Raw genomic sequence first — 17,383 nt, 5'->3', positions numbered from 1 at the left:
TAATTTATGTACCTCTCTTCTCCCGCAGGGAGAGAACAGTTGTTCTTGTCGTCTCATTAGAAAGAACTGGGATGTTGAACAAGGTTATATACCCCCCCCCCCCCCAATGCTGGAGTCTAAGCATCATTGCACTTGTTATGCCTGACTTTAGGTAAACAGTGCAACTCAAGCCGCCCAGATCTGGAACTGAAACAGCCCAAAATAAAACACTTTCAGCATCAGACTTTGGCCCTTTCTACACTGTCACATAATCCAGATTATCAAAGAAGATAATGCACACTATTTGCTTTGAACTGGATTATATGAGTCTAGTAAAGGTCAGGGTTTTCCCCTGACATTAAGTCTAGTTGTGTCCAACTCTGGGGGTTGGTGCTCATCTCCGTTTCTAAGCCGAAATTTCTAAGCGTTGTCCAGAGACACCTCCTGGGTCACGTGGCCGGCATGACTGCATGGAGCGCTGTTACCTTCCTGCCAGAGCAGTACTTATTCATCTACTCACATCTGCATGTTTTCAAACTGCTAGGTTGGCAGAAGTTGGGGTCAAGAGTGGGTGCTCACCTGCTCCCCGGATTTGAACCGGCAATCTTTTGGTCAGCAAGTTCAGCAGGTCAGCAGCTTAATCCACTGCACCACTGGGGGCTCCATATGAGTCTATATTGCTATATAATCCAGTTCAAAGTGGATTTTATCTGGCAGTGTAGACGGGGACATGACTCCATGTATTGTATACAAGTGTAGCCAAGTGCTCAAACCATCCCACAAGATACATTTTGCATCCTTTATCCATATAAGACACTCTGATAGAACCTCAGAAAGAAAACACTAGTATCTTCCAAAGCGCATCTTTGCCTCCAAATACTCAAAACACCAACTAACTGCACAGGGCAGTTTGAAACCTGATCCCAACTCAGCCCAAAACCTAAAGTCCAGCATGCAATATAGGAACGAAAGAGAGAGCGGGGGGGAGAAACAGTGGGGGATTCTGCCTTACCCTCATGGTTTTCTGTCGTATGTACATAAGCGGGTGGGGAGGGGAGGCTGCTGGCGGCTTTCTAGACGGGGCAAAGCCCTCCTTCGCCAGGCATGGCAGCCGAAGAGAAGAAGCAGTAATGACTGAATGAGCCTCCCTCGCTCTCTCTCTCTCTCTCACTGCCTTTCGCTTTCCCGATCCGGCTTCTCTTCCCGCCAGCCCGGGTCTGAACAAACAGCTCCAAGGCAGTGCAGCCAAGCCGGAGCGCCGCCCCGATCCGCTCCGACGTCGGCAGCTGGCTCAGCTCCCCGTTGGCGGATTCAAACGCGGCGCTGGCTCTTGCCTTTTGTGGGCGTCTTTCTCTTTAAAGTGCGTGAGAAGTCCGAGTGGGAGAGGAAGGGGCCCGCCCTCGGCTTCCCCTTTCGTCACAGGTCGGGGAGCCCCAAGCGGCTCTGCCCGTCTTCCTGATCCCTTCCTTAGCAAAGCAAAGGAGCTTCTTTGAAATCAGTGGATCTCAACCCCTTCATACTGTTGTGGTTTATTTATTTATTGATCGTGTCAGAAGCGAACCGAGGGTACAAGTTGTAATGTACAGTAGAGTCTCACTTATCCAACGTAAACGGGCCGGCAGAACGTTGGATAAGCGAATATGTTGGATAATAAGGAGAGATTAGGGAAAAGCCTATTAAACATCAAATTAGGTAATGATTTTACAAATTAAGCACCAAAACATCATGTTATACAACAAATTTGATAGAAAAAGTAGTTCAATAGGCAGTAAGGTTATGTTGTAATTACTGTATTTACGAATTTAGCACCAAAATATCACGATATATTGAAAACATTGACTACAAAATGCGTTGGATAATCCAGAATGTTGAATAAGCGAGTGTTGGATAAGTGAGACTCTACTGTATTTGAAAACACAACATTTTTTAAAAAAAACTTCACTTCTTCATTTCACTTCACTTTATTTCTTAACTAGCTTGGGGACCCGATGGTGCCCGGGTCGTTTGAGAAAGGCACTGTTTGTCTTTGAATGTTAGGTATTCTCAGTTTGGAGTGGGTGAACTACAATTCTCAGAATCGTGATTCAATCCTCCCCAAATCTGCCAGTATTCAAAGTTGGCCATTTTGGTTCTGTGTACCAAGTGTGGTCCAGATCCATTGTTGGCTGGGTTCAGTACTGTTTGGATGCGGGTGAACTACAACTCCCAGATTCAAGGCCCATTCCCACAAACCCCTGCAGTATGTTCAGTTGGTCATGAGGCTTCTCTGTGCGAAGTTTGGTCCCGATCCATTGTCGATGGGGATCACTGTTTCTCTGGATGCAGATGAACTGTAATTCCCTTTCCCACAAACTTGTCCAATATGCTCTTTTGTTTATGGGGGCTCTATGTGCCAAGTTTGGTCCTGGTCCATCATCGGAGGGGTTCAGAGTGCTCATTCATTGCAGGTGAACTATAAATCCCAGTACCTACTACTCCCAAATGTCTAGGGCAATTCCCCTCAAAACCCACCAGTATTCAAATCTGGGCATATCAGGTATGCATAGCAAGTTTGACCCAGAGCCATCATTGTTTGGGTTCATAAGATTCTGGGTGTAGGTGAACTACAACTCCTCTACATTCCCCAGTAGGAGTCACAGTGCTCTGACTTTTTTTTTTTCATCCTTTTATTTATTATATTATAGATAGAATAAAACAGGGGAACACATGCGAACCACACGTAGACATAGAGAAAAAAAAAAAAAAGATAAATAAATAAATGAAAAAATAAACATTAAACATACAAATGAACACAACTACCTTCCCCCTATACCCCCCACCATCTAGACCTTCCAGCTCCCCTGCTCTGCGTTTGACATTCGAAAAATTCTCTTTTATTCTCATGCCCCGTAGCAAAAAAAAACTTAGTCCCCGAGAATGCCTCCTTTATGTGTCCAAATTCCTTTTTTCCTTTAAGTATGTACATAGTTTACTCCAGTCCGTTTTTATTCCTTTATGAGTGTTTTGTGAAATTATCTGCGTTAAGATGTCCATATTCTGAATGTCCATCAGTTTAAGTATCCATTGTTCCAGTGACGGGACTTCCGGTGTCTTCCATTTCTTCGCAATCACCAATCTGGCTGCACTTATCATGTATATGAACAGTTTTTCATTGTTCAAGTCCTTAAAAAAATCTGTTAGTCCTAATAGGAAGTATGCAGGTTTTAATACAAACTTTCTTTGAAAAATGATTTCCATCTCTTTCTGAATTGATCTCCAGAAACCTTTTATCTTCTTACACCCCCACCACATATGATAAAGATCCCCCTTTGATTTCTTACATTTCCAGCATTCGTCACCCGACTTTCCTTTATTAAATTTTGCTAATTTTGCTGGTGTGATATACCACCTGTAAAAAATTTTATACCAGCTTTCTTTTAACATAGTTGAATATGTGTATTTAATTTTCTTTTGCCAGTATCTTTCCCACTCCCCGAACATTATAGTGTGCCCGCATTCCCTTGCCCATGTAATCATATTTTCTTTAACGTGAACCTCTTCAGTTTCCCATATTAGCAGTTGCTGATATAACATTTTTATTGTTCTTGTCTCGAGTTTTAGAACCTTGTCCCACACTGTGTTACTTCTCTCAAAACCTATTTGATTATCTGCTTTAAAACGTTCCCTGATCTGCCAATAATTTAGCCAGGTTAAGGATGGCTCAATTTGTTTAATCTCCTCGAAGGGTTTAAGCTGTATTCCAGAGTTGTCTATCTTTAACAATTGCTTATATGTCAACCACCTTTCCTTGGGAATCTCTCTTTTATGCTCTAATTCAAGTGGCGATAGCCATAATGGAGTCTTGCTAAGAAATCTAGATTTATATTTTTCCCATATTAACAATAGAGCTTTTCTAAGATAATGATTATTAAAATTCCTTTCTTTGAAACCTTCCCTTTTCCATATATAAGCATGCCAACCCTTGTTCAGATCCTGGCCTTCTAGGGCCAGAAGCCTGGTTTTCTTCAGGGTGGCCCAATCCTTAACCCACTCCAGTGCGGCAGCGTCATAATACAATTGAAAGTCCGGAACACCCAGACCCCCTCTCTGCGTATCGTCCTTCATATATTGAAATTTAATCCTTGCGCGCTTCCTGCCCCAAATAAATTTATTCGTTTCTCTCTGCCATTCACCCAGTGGTTTTCTATTTTTCAGAATAGGTAAGTTCTGAAATAGAAATAGAATTTCAGCTAAGACCTTCATTTTTATTATTGCAATTTTTCCTAGGAGGGAAATCGGTAACGACTCCCACCTCTTTAATTTCTTCTTTATTTCTCTCCATTTTTTATCATAATTGTTTTTTTCCAGTTGAGTATTGCTTGCAGTAAACTCTATCCCAGGATATTTGATTTTTTTGACTACTTCAATCCCTGTTTTTATTTGTATTGCCGCTTTTTGTGTTTGTGACATATTCTTTGTCAAAATCTTAGTTTTATCCCTATTTATCTTTATTCCGGCTACCTCCCCGAAGCTTTCAATAGCTTCCATCCATGCCATTATCTGGTTCAAGGGGTCCTCAATTATGCACACTATGTCATCTGCATAGGCTCGTATTTTAAAACTATTATTTTTAGTTCTCAGTCCCTTCAGATCCTCTCTTTTCCTGATTGCCTCCAGAAGAATCTCTGCTGTTAAGATAAAAAGAAGAGGAGATAGGGGGCACCCCTGCCTTGTTCCTTTTTCTACTTCTATTGTGTCTGATAATTGTCCGTTTATTATAATTCTTGCCCTTTGTTGTGAGTAGATCTTTTTTATAGCGTTCTTAAAGAAAAACCCTATGTCCATTTCTGCCAGTATTTCAAACATGCAGAACCAGTTTACACTGTCAAAAGCCTTTTCGGCGTCTAAAAATAAGAAGGCTACCTCTTTTTGTCTATTTTTTTCATAATACTCAATCGCATTTAGAAGTACTCTTATATTTTCTTTTTGTTGTCTGCCTGGTAAGAATCCACATTGATCCTCATGAATTCTTTCAACCAACACATTTTTCAACCTATCCGCCAGAATGCTGGAAAAGATTTTATAGTCTACATTTGTCAGTGAGATTGGTCTATAGTTAGCGACTTTGACATTATCCGTGTTTTTTTTTGGGATCAATACTATATTGGCATTTTCCCATGTTTGCGGGACGTTGCCCCCCTCTAAAATTCTGTTCATAACCTTTTGTAAAGGAGAACATAGTATATCGTGGAATGTTTTGTAGTAAATAGATGTTAGCCCGTCCGGCCCCGGGGCTTTATTAGGGGGTAATCTTTGAATGGCTTTCTCAATTTCTTCTATTTCTATTTTTTTGTTCAAACATTCTCTTTGACTTTCTGATATTTTCTTAATATTTTGTCTCCCTAAATATTGCATAACCTTCTCCCTTGAGATATTATCTTCTGTGTATAATTTCCTGTAATACGTAACGAATTGATTTTCTATTTCTTTCCATTCCAAATATGTGTTATTATCTTCTTGAATTTTATCAATGTATTGTTGATGTTTCCTTTTATTTATCTTTCTCGCTAACCATTTTCCTATCTTGTTCGCATTTTCAAAATTTTGTTGCCTTATGTATGTCATTTTCTTTCCAATTTCTTCTAATTGTAAACTTTCTACTTGCTTTTTCACTGCCTCCAATTTGAAAGTTGACTCCTTGTCTGACGGATTAGTCTTAATCTTTTCCTCTAAGGCAGTAATCCTTCCTTCTAGATCCTTTTGTTTGTCTCTTTTGTCTCTATTCTTTCTTATATTCTGTTGTATGAAGTGTCCTCTGATATATGCTTTACTTGCATCCCAAATAGAATTTATATCACTGTCTTTTTCATTATTCAGTCGAAAGTATTCAGTCAGAACCTTCCTATACCTGTTTTGGTCCATAGGCTCTTTTAACAACATATCATTTAGCCTCCATCTGTACTCCCCCTTTGAGTGCCTTTTCTCCTCCAATATAATTTCGATAGGGGCATGGTCAGAGTATAATCTTGGTAGTATTCGGATAGAAGCTACTTGTGAAGCTATCAGTTTGGTCCCCCACACCATATCTATTCTAGACCATGTCAGATGTCTTTGCGATAGGAACGTGTAATCCCGCTCTCTACTATGTCTATGTCGCCAGATGTCCTGTAGCCCTAGATCCTCTTTCATTTGAATGAAACTAGGGGGCAGCTTTCCGCTTCCCCCCTTTTTAGGTGTTCCCTTTATATTTGACCTGTCTAGCTCCGCATCTACGACTCCGTTAAAGTCACCCACTATTATTAAATCCTCGTATTCATGCTCAAGAATCTTTTGGTATAAATTGCTGACAAATTTAGATTTACAGCCATTTGGGGCGTAAATATTGCAGAGTAGTATTCTTCTATCTCCTATTTTAAGTGTGACTCCTAGGACTCTTCCTTCCGAATCCTTAAATGATATCTCCGATACAATCTTATTATTCACATATGTCACCACCCCTCTTTTTTTTACTGAGTCCGACGCATAATACATATTTCCCAAGCCATTTTGAATTAAATTTGCACCGTGCTTGTGTACTATGTGCGTTTCTTGCAGACAGATTAAATCGTACTTCCCTTTTTTTATATGATGCCAAATTTTCTTTCTTTTATTCGGTGAATTAAAACCGTTTACATTGTTTGAGTATATTTTAAGCCTATGAACTGCCATCTTCTCTCTTAGTTTCTTCTCCTCTCTCCTTACTTTCCGTAATATTTGCCGCTAAGTTAATAAGATCCTCTGGGGATTTTTCTCGAATTCTTTTTTTCATTCTCCCTGAGTCATCCTTGTCACTCATAGACCATTCACTTCTCTGTTCATCCTCGTTTTTACCTTGTCCTTGATATTCTTCTTTTCTATCCTCCTTTCTAACTTTGTCTGTCTTGCTATCCTTATTCAGATATTTCTCATAGAACAACTTTGCACTTTGTTCGCTTGTTATCCATTTCCTCGCCCCTTCCCACGTTAACATCAAACCATCAATTCTGTCCCACCTGAATCTAATATTCCTTTTCTTAAGTTCATCAGTTAGAAATAAGTATTTGCGTCTTCTTTCCAAGACCGAAATTGGCAATTCTTTTAATATTGCTATTCTTTCCCCTTTATAGAATGTTGGGGTCTTGGAGTTACTTAACAGAATATCATCCCTCGTCTTCTTCTTACTGAAACGTATCACAATATCCCTTGGAGTGTTATGTTTTTTTGAGTAACTAGACTGTGCCCTATATGCACTCTCTATCTCTTGCTCTGTCCCCTCCTTTGTTTTTTTAATTATTTCGGCTATAATATCTGTACATACATCTCTGACATTTTCACTTTCTCCTTCCTGTACATTCCGTAATCTAAGATATAATTCTTTTTCTTTTATTTCCATAATTTCCTGCTGCATTTTAATTGCCTTGATCTCTTTATCAAGTGTTTTCATTTCCTTTCTCATTTCTATTTGATTATTACGGATCAACCTATTTTCTTCAGCCCTCCTTGTACCTTCTAGTTTCGTTACTTCCAGCTCTTCCCTCAGCTTATGAACTTCTTCTTTCACCAATGTTTGAATTTCATCCTTCAATTCTTTCCTCAAATTTAACATCTCCTCTTTGACTTTATTAAATTGTATATCTTGCTTTTCCTGAATTTTAATTACCTCTGTTTGTAATTTTAAGATTTCAAACATTACATCTTTAATACTGTACTCATCCGACAGCGAATCTTTTCTTCCTACCCCTCTTTTTTCCCTGTCCTTATCCTTCTCTTTCTCCATTTTGCCCTTTACCGCGCTCATATCTGAATCTCCGAATACCTACTGACCCCTGCCTGTCAAATCTAAATGCAAAGTTATTGTTGCTTAAATCCAAAGTTAACGAATTTTGACTTTTGAATTTTGTTTACCCACTATGATCCTTCTGCTTCCTCCTACTCACTGAATCCCCCCGACTAGTTTGTCTGCACTTTTATTTGTTGGCTATCTGTTAGTTGTTATTTCATTAGAGAACTTATAAACACTGGACCATTACCATTGTACCCCTAATATAACCTTGCCAATCTTATAGGAATCCTATTGGATCTCTATTCCAAATTCCAGTTGAGGTTTGCCGGTCCCACCTAAGCAGTACAGAACCCCACAATACAATACAATATATTACAGGACAGCACAGGTGATATCCATTCATACACTGCTATCGGTAATACCTAACCATTCACCGTTCCCAGCTTCTTTCGAGACCCCTGATGTCCCTTCTTCTCTTCACCGCTCTTCACTTCTTTATAAGAATAGTCTTTCGTTTGTATTACCCTTCTCGTTCTTCTATAACCGCACTATTCCGTATCTCCAGTAATTGCTTCCCGCTTTGGATCAGCTTTGTTCTTACCGTGGCACAGTCAAATTGGCTTATCTTCTCCTTTCACCTCCCACGCCAATCCTTATCTTCTCTTTTCACCAACTACACCAATTTCTCCCGCGAAGCTGCCCGCGCTGCACGCTCTACCTTCTGCTCTGTGACGCGTGCGCGCCCGCGTACGTGATCGCTGCTGCTCGTACGTCGCTGCGCGAGCGTCCCTGCGCACGTACGCGCGCGCTCACGCTCGCACTCCCGCGCCTATGGAGACCTCTGTTCTCCCAAACCGCCTCTCGCTCCGCTTGCCACTCCGTGCCTCCTCGTCGGGCGCTGCTCCGCCGGGTCCAGATGATCCAAACAAATATCCAAACAAATATCGTCCTTCAGTAAGTCTAGTGTCCTTGCTTTCTCTGTTCTCTTAGTTCTTAATTCTCCTAGTTTCTTCTACCGTGACCACGCCACTTTGTGTTTGCTTGTTTCGCTTTCCAGCCCTCGCTTTCCAGCCCTCTCTTTCCAGCCTCGCCGCCACGCACTATACGCCGTATACCCTTTTTAGGCCAGCTGACTCTTCCACGCGCACCTCGCGCCCTTCGCTTCTTTCCTCCCGACAGTCCATCACTTTCTACGGCCCGCCGGTCCCATATTGTCTCCAGTCATTCCCGGGATCTATTCCAGTCACCTCTGAACGGGTAATTTACCTTCGCAAAGCAGCTTCGCTTTTTTCTTTAGAACTTCCTCCCCTTGCTTCTTGGCTGTTTAAAATAGTGGCGGCGTTCTGCCCCTGCCAGCTGAAAGGTACCTTCTCCTCACTTTGCCCACCTTCACCTGTTGACTCACGCAAGGTCACACAGGGTCTTCGGTTTTGCTCCCTACTGCCTTCGTCCAGCAGTTTTGGGGGGAGGGACAAGCCCTACCAAGCGATAGGAGAGGTCAGAACGCTGAAGTTGAAGGAGAGCTTCAGCGTTCTGCTGCACCCGCCATCTTGCCACTACCGGAAGTCACAGTGCTCTGACTTGATGCAGGGTGAACTACAAATTCCACCATGTGGAGTCAATCCCTGAAACTCCTCCAGGAAGTGTAGTTGTGCTGTGTTTCTTCTACAGACAGATTTGAAAGGGAAGGGCAGCAGACGGGGTCATACAAATTTCACACCAATGGAGAACCCTAGGATGCCTGCCTGTGGTGGAGGAAAATGCAAAATCTAGTATGAAATGGTCCCCAAATGAAAGCATTCCTTGGGTGGTGGGCCATAGTGTTTGGGAAGGACATTGGCAGGGTTTGGGCTACATGTTCATGGTGCTCGCAGTAACCACAATGTCAGTGGATGGTAGTGACTTGGTGGCTCCTTAGCACTGAGAACTATAGCCTGTTTGTGGAGGCCTGAGGCTGTCTGTGGGAGCAGACACCTATGCCACATACACACATACGGGTTTTCACTTTTATTATGGATATAGATATAGACTAGCTGTGCCCGGCCACGCGTTGCTGTGGCGAAGTCTGGTGGTATGGGAAATAACGTATTGAGTAATTGGTGGTCGTTAAGGTAAAGGGTAAAGGTTTTCCCCTGATGTTAAGTCCAGTCGTGTCCAACTCTGGGGGTTGGGGATCATCTCCATTTCTAAGCCGAAAAGCCGGTGTTGTCTGTAGACTCCTCCAAGGTCATGTGGGATGACTGCATGGAGCGGCGTTACCTTCCCGCTGGAGCAGTACCTATTGATGCACTCACATTTGCATGTTTTTGAACTTCTGGGTTGGCAGAAGCTGGGGCTAACAGTGGGGGCTCTCTCCGCTCCCCCAATTCAAACCTGCGGCCTTTCGGTCCAGAAGTTCAGCAGCTCAGCGCTTTAACACGCTGCGCCATCAGGGGATATTATTTCCTAAAGGTTGTGAATATACAATATTTCTGATTAGTTTTTTTTTGTCTGTTGGAGGCAAGTATGAATGTTGCAATTAGGAAAAATATATATAAATCGTAATGTAAATATCTGATATGCAGGATGTATTTTCATTCACTGAATCAAATTTGGCACAAATACACGATAAGCCCAAAACTGAATACGGGTGGGGTTGGATTGATTTTGCCATTTGGGAGTTTTAGTTGCTGGGATTTATAGTTCACCTACAATCAAAGAGAACTCTGAACCCAACCTACAATGGATATGCACCAAACTTAGCATACTACCTACATGGCCAACATTGAATACTGGTGGGATTGGGGGTGGCTGTTTTTGAATTCTGGGAGTTGTAGTTCACCAACACTCAGAGAGCACCCTGTACCAAACCGGTGATGGAAGTAGTAAACTTGCCACACATACCCAACATGCCAAACTTGGTGGAGTTTCCAAGGGACTGACATCCAAGGTTGGGAGTTATAGTTCACCCACATTGGCAGAGCAATGTGCACCCAACTGATGGATCTGGACCAAGCTTGGCACAAATACCCAACATGACCAACTTTGAATATTGGTGGGGTTTTTATAGGGGGGGGGTGTCGCACCTCAGGCTAAGTTCACCTTGCTATAGATACCCAGTCAGACACACAGGTAGTCTTTTGAAGTTTTTATTAAGCAAAGCAGAATATAAATTAAGCAATCAATCAAAAGGTAGTTCAAAGTTGTAATGAAAGAGTCAATAGGTCCAAGAGATTCACAAAGTACATGAATGTCTATTTAATCCAAAAGACTAGGTCCATAGGTTCAAAGAGCATAGCAGGAACAATAATCCATGAGGCAAAGAATTAATACATAGAGTCCAAAGCACAAGAACCAAGAATCCAAGATAATCCACAAGGTGAAAATTAGTCCATAGAGTCCAAGAACAAGGTCCAAGAATCCAAGATAAACCACAAAGCAAATAGTCCAAAGAACAAGGCCCAAGAATCCAAGAATGCTGGCTTGATAGAACTTCCACACAGATGAAGCGATGAAATTGCACTGACAAAGAATAGTCTGTGAAAGCATGCTTTAATAACAACTTAGGAATGCATTCCTCTTCCCACAGCTAGATTCACTTTTGCCACAGCTAGATTCACGTTTGCCACAGCTAGATTCACGTTTACCACAGCTAGATTCACGTTTGCGCACCAAACGCTCACTTCTACGGACCTGGGAACCCATCCAAGACAAACGGTCCTGTCTAGATAAGTCCTTGTTATCTTGCACCTGCTGGTCAGAAGCTAAACCATCATCCTCATTATTTTCCAAGGCTGAAGTCTCTCCCTCAATACTTCTCATGTCAGCTTGACCGTTATCTGTTTCTCCTGGAATCAGCAGCTCATCCTGCAACTGCATGTCTGAGCTAGCTTCTGCCTCAGACTGCTGATCTTGAATTCCAAATCCAGAATCCCCAGAATCCCCTCCATCTTCATCTAGAATCTGACCAGCCTGTGGCTGGGATACAACAGGGGGCAACATGATAGTAACTGTAGTTCTCCCTGCATCCAGAGAACCCAGTGACCCCCTACCGATGATGGATCTGAACCCAACTAGGCACACAGACCCAACGTGGCTAACAGTAAATACAGACAGGGTTTGGAGGTGATTGACCTTGGCATGTGGGAGTTGTAGTTCAACGGCATCCAAAGAGCTCTCAACCCAGCTGATGAGGGATCTGGAACAAACTTGGCGAACAGACCCAACATTGCCAACTGAATACTGGTGGGATTTGGGGAGTATTGGCCCATGATTTTGGGAGTTGTAGTTAACCCACATCAAGTTTTTCTATACTTTGGCTCAGTCATGTATTAAAATGGAGATTATACAGTAATCAAGAAATCAGAAAAAGGCCAAGGATTGGAAAAGCAGCTATGAAATAACTTGATAAGATCATTAAGTGTAAAGATATATAATAAAATAACAAAGGACTATCCTTGTCATAGTATTTCCAGTTTCTATATATGATTGGGAAACCTAAACTGTAAAAAAAAAAGCTGACAGGAAGATAAATTAATAGTCTAAAAAGCATTCTGGTAAATACCGTGGTCAAGAAAATGGGTCTTAGAGCAAATCAAAACAAACTCTTTTTAGATGTCAAAATCGAAGATACTGAGACTATTACATGTTTGGCATCTGATGAGAGGGCATAGTTAATTGGAATGACAATAATGTTGGTTTGAGATGTGCGTGAAAATTTTTCCTTCATGCTATCGTTTCATTTTGACCATTTGTCTACACAAAACGAATGATGACATTTTCCTAGGAAACAAGAAGCAACACGAAAATGAAAGCCATAGTACTTGCTTTTGTTTTCCTGACAGAGGGCTGCTTTCCCATTTCAGCTGATGTGTACCAATGCGTGTTAATAATAATATTAATATAAATAATGATAGTTACTCTGGTACCCTATGCTCAGTCTCAGAGAGGTCTGCCTGCCCATTACATCTGATGTGTACCAACGGGTCTTAATAATGATATTTATATTAATATTAAGAACAACAGTTATTCTGACACCCTAAGCTGAGTCTGGGAGAGGAGTGCCTCCCCATTACATCCGATGTGTACCAATGGGTCTTAATAATAATTTTTATATTAATATTAAGAACAACAGTTATTCTGGGACCCTAATCTGAGTCTGGAAGAAGGCTGCTTCCCCATGACAGCTGATGTGTGCCAATGGGTGTTGTTGTTATTATTATTATTATTATTATTATTATTATTATTTTCATGTCAGGAGCAACCGGAGTTGCTTCTGGAATGAGAGAATTGGCCGTCTGCATGGACGTTGCCCAGGGGACGCCTGGATGTTTTGATGTTTTACCATCCTTGTGGGAGGCTTCCCTCATGTCCCCGCATGGAACTGGAGCTGAAAGAGGGAGCTCATCCGCGCTCTCCCCAGGTGGGATTCGAACCTGGCAGCTTTCAGGTCAGCAACCCAACCTTCAAGTCACGAGGATTTTATCACCTAGGCCACCGGAGGCTCCAATATTATTATTAATAACAATAGTACTCTGGGGAAGACCCACACATTTTAAAAGTTGATGGGCTAAAAGGTGTCGAAATGCCCTCCATGTGTGGCGATTTTCACCCCTCTAGCCCAAAAACCGAGCGGGGGATGAGCCTCGGAAGCCCTTCCATTGCAGCCAATGATCTGAAAAATGTTGTTTTTTCGTAAGCCAGATGAAAATTCTGTTTGTATAGGCACCCCATTTTTGTTAAGGGGAACAAATACAAAAATGAGACGAAATGAATGAAACTACACAAAACAAACAGAAATTCCATACAAAAACTCAACACTAATGTTGGGTAAAGTAAAAGGCAGCAGGAAAGGGAGAAGACTGAATAAAGGAAGATACCATTGTAAGTTTACAAATCCTAGCAGGGCAGTTAAAGGACCTCATCAGATGGGAGAATTTAGCATCTTAAGATGCTTTCACCACAGCTTTTGGACAGAGTCCCACACCAGCCATCACATGACATTGTGTGATTTCAGGCGGAGGCCTTGCCCCCAACCAGGGTGAAAGTGTCGCTGGAGGATTCCCCCCACAACACGGGAGGCTTCCTCTCTGGGAGGGCTGTGTTCCCCCCTCCACGTGTGATAGAGAAAGTGTTGCTGAGAAGGAGCTGCAAATGGAGGCGACAGATTAAAAAACAACCATCTTAATATTTTTAGCATAAAAAGTCACAATGCATTCCAGCAACATCTCTGAGACTTAACTAGGAAGAAGAAAAATCTAGCATAAGGTTTCATGGACACAGTCCATTTCTTGTATCTGATAACATGGACTGTGAACAGAAAAGCTCATGCTAGAAATGTCTTCTTCCTAATTAATCTCAGAGGTAACACTGGATTCTTTTATGTCTCTAAATTAGAGATGGTATAATTTTGACTTGGGTGGTTGTTATTCTTGCTTAATTTTCATTTTAGCACCACCAAAGTATATTGCTCTTCACAAAGTTTCAGTATGAAAACACAAACAAGTCCCCATTGGATCCCCCAAAGCCAACAATCCGGAAGGAAGCCTGAATTTATGTGTTCTCTATCAATACAGCACAATTAATTTTGTTGCCAATTTTATGCGACTCCGGTACAGTTCAGACTATAACAAAAAGCATATCCATATTCTAAGAATTTAAAATATTCAGAATAGTATCTTTATTCACTAATCTACATTCTATGGCTGTTGCTTGAATTCATCCTGTTTCCTTTACCTCCCTTCCTTCCCTTTGTTGTCTCTTACCTTGTATATATTTAGACTGTATGAGTTCTTTGGGTGGAGATTGCTCTCTCTTCCTTATATGTTTTCCTGCCTTCTGTGTGTCAAAGAAATACTGCTACTACAACAGCTCTGACTTCTGAGACAAAACAATGGCATGGAAATAAGTCAGCCATCCACATTTGCAGGTTTAACTTTTGTAGTTTTGATTATTTATAGATTTGATTAATATGTTCTTTCGAGGACTCTCTAGGTCCTTCAGCACAATTCTTTATGGTCCACTTCCTCGTGTTGGAGGACCTAGACCAGAGCTTTTCAAACTGTGTCAGGACATTAGTGTGTCAGCTACAGTGTGTTACATGGACGTAATGAGAAACCTCTGAGTCGATGTGAAATAAGTAATAAATTATATTGTTTAAAATATATATAAATGCAAGTTTTTCATGAGATATATTGTGTCCCAATACATTTAATTATTACAATTTATGTATATGTCAGTATCTCTTATAAAGGGTTGTTTTAACCTCTGGTTTGCTAGTAAAACTGAATTACTGTGTCACAAAACGATGCACATCTGAAAAGTATGTTGCAAACATGAAATGTTTAAAAAGTTCTGATCTAGTAAGGGTCAAGGTTTTTCTTGACAATAAGTCTAGTCATGTCCAACTCTGGGGGGTGGTGCTCATCTCCATTTCTGACCTAGGCATTCATAAAGAGAATATTTCTATAGGCATTTGTAGGTCTTCCAGCACAATTCTTTGGTCATCTTTAAACATCATAAAGTCTTAATGGATGATTTAGAGATTTCTTGACAACTATTCTCTCAAGTTTTAAAAAAAGTCATTTTATTTGCAGTTTTTCCACTTTCATGAGTATTCTGCATCCATAACTCCAGTGTACTACTACTAATCATTATCATAGGCTATCACTCATTGTCTTCCCAGGGTGGGTCTGTTAGTGATGGTATCCACATGTTCTTTCAAAGTGGGGACATACATTTCTAGAAGGAAGGTCCTGACAAATGTTTGCTAGATATGCCTTCCTCTTGGCACATTTCTCCTTTTCTCTCTCTATTCTTTCCTCTTCAAAATTCAGAGCTCTGTTGATAGTAGCTAACCTCCAGTTAGAAAGCTCGAGGGCCAGCGCTTCCCAGTTTTCAGTGTTTATTCCACATTTTTAAGGTTAAAGACCATCTTTAAATTTATTTTCCTGTCCACCAACATTTCATTTTTCATTCTTGAGTTGAGAGTAGAGTAACAGCTTTTGGGAGATAGTGATCAGGCATTCAGACAATATGGCGGGTCCAACAAAATTGATGGCGGAGGATCATTGCTTCAATGCTGGTGGTCTTTGCTTCTTCCTGAATGCTGACATTTGTCTGTGTGCCTCCCCAAGAGATTTGTGAGATCTTTTTCAAAGGCAATACTGATGGAATTGTTCCAGAAATTGAGAGTGACATTTGTAGACAGTCCATGTTCTGCAGGTGTACAATAGAGTTGGAAGGACAAGAGCTTTATAAACAAACATCTTGGTATCGCTACAAATGCCCCAATCCTCAAATATTCTCTGCTTCACTAAAAAATGCTGCACTTGCAGAGCTCATACAGTGTTTATTTTGGCGCTGATGATGGCTTTTGTGGAGAGGTGGCTTCCTAGGTAGTGGAAAGGGTCAACGTTTTCTAGTGTTACACCATTAAGCTTTATTTCTGGCATTGCAGTGGTTATGAATAAAATAGTAGATATGAATTTACTATGGTTGCATTGTGTTTTATGTAACCCTAACTCATCTCACCCCCTCCTGCCTCCTCCTCTCTCTGAGTAGCACTGGCATTTTTGCAAATATTGACAAAAGCAATGAGCACTTGGGAGCTTTGTTGCTGCCATTATGTGGATGACAAGGCATCGACAGTAAGAGCCATCCCCTGTTGCCTGGCCATAAAGGCAACAGGGGATGGCTCTTACTGTCGATGCCTTGTCATCCACATAATGGCAGCAACAAAGCTCCCAAGTGCTCATTGTTTTTGTCAATATTTGCAAAAATGCCAGTGCTACTCAGAGAGAGTGTGGTGGCCAGTTCCAACTCAAAACTGGCCCAACTTTTCTCACTTCCTAAAAGTGTGGGAAGGCTCCAAGACATTCCTCAACTATGGCTAACACTGAACAAAACCGCATCAAGCAACCTTGCCCCATGTTGGGGGCAAATTGGTTTTGTGCACCATTCGCCCCACCCCCAGTTCTTTGGTCTGTGTAGATGGGCCTTCAGTCTGATTGTATTGGTTTCCTTGGTGGATCTTGCTTTCATGTAAGATGGCATTTTAACTGTGACTAAAAGTTGTTGATTCCACATAATGTTTTACACAAGCACTATATGATAAGACATTATCACTGTATGCATGTTTGAAGTACAGTAGAGTCTCACTTATCCAACATAAATGGGCCAGCAGAATGTTGGATAAGCGAAAATGTTGGATAATAAGGAGGCTTTAAGGAAAAGCCTATTAAACATCAAATTACATTATGATTTCACAAATTAAGCACCAAAACATCAAGTTTTACAACAAATCGACAGAAAAAGCAGTTCAATACACAGTAACGTTATGTAGTAATTACTGTATTTAAGAATTTAGCACCAAAACATCGCAATGTATTGAAAACATTGACTACAAAAACATTGACTACTAAAAGGCAGACTGCATTGGATAATCCAGAACAGGGGTCCTCGAACTTTTAAAGCAGAGGGCCGGTCCACAATCCTTGAGACTGTGGAGGGGCCAAATTATCATTTTTAAAAAAACAACGAACAAATTCCTATGCACACTGCACGTGTCTTATTTGTAGTGCAAAACAACAACAATGAAAGAACAATACAATGTTTAAAAATGAAAACAATTGTAGCCAACACAAA

The 17,383-nt window shown here is 41.1% G+C and overlaps 1 protein-coding gene across 4 annotated transcripts in view; it reads right to left on the bottom strand.

Moving 5' to 3' along the window:
- Nucleotides 1-17,383, bottom strand: part of rasgef1a (RasGEF domain family member 1A) — a 455,191-nt gene that overhangs the window by 64,409 nt on the left and 373,399 nt on the right. Inside the window, exon 1 of one of the 4 annotated variants that reach the window (XR_010004493.1) lies at nucleotides 992-16,419. The exons of 2 other annotated variants lie outside the window; for them this stretch is intronic. Coding sequence is in view for 1 of the 2 variants with exons in the window: in XM_003224078.4 (XP_003224126.1) it covers nucleotides 992-1,018 (27 nt within the window). In the remaining variant the exon portion in view is untranslated. Of the gene's footprint in view, nucleotides 1-991; nucleotides 16,420-17,383 lie in introns of those variants that run through there. One more of the 4 variants, XM_003224078.4, reaches the window with a different exon arrangement.

Source organism: Anolis carolinensis, chromosome 3, assembly GCF_035594765.1.
Source record: "Anolis carolinensis isolate JA03-04 chromosome 3, rAnoCar3.1.pri, whole genome shotgun sequence".
Classification (NCBI taxonomy): domain Eukaryota; kingdom Metazoa; phylum Chordata; class Lepidosauria; order Squamata; family Dactyloidae; genus Anolis; species Anolis carolinensis.
The sequence above is the reverse complement of the archived record's forward strand: the minus strand, read 5'-3'. Positions and strand labels throughout refer to the sequence as shown.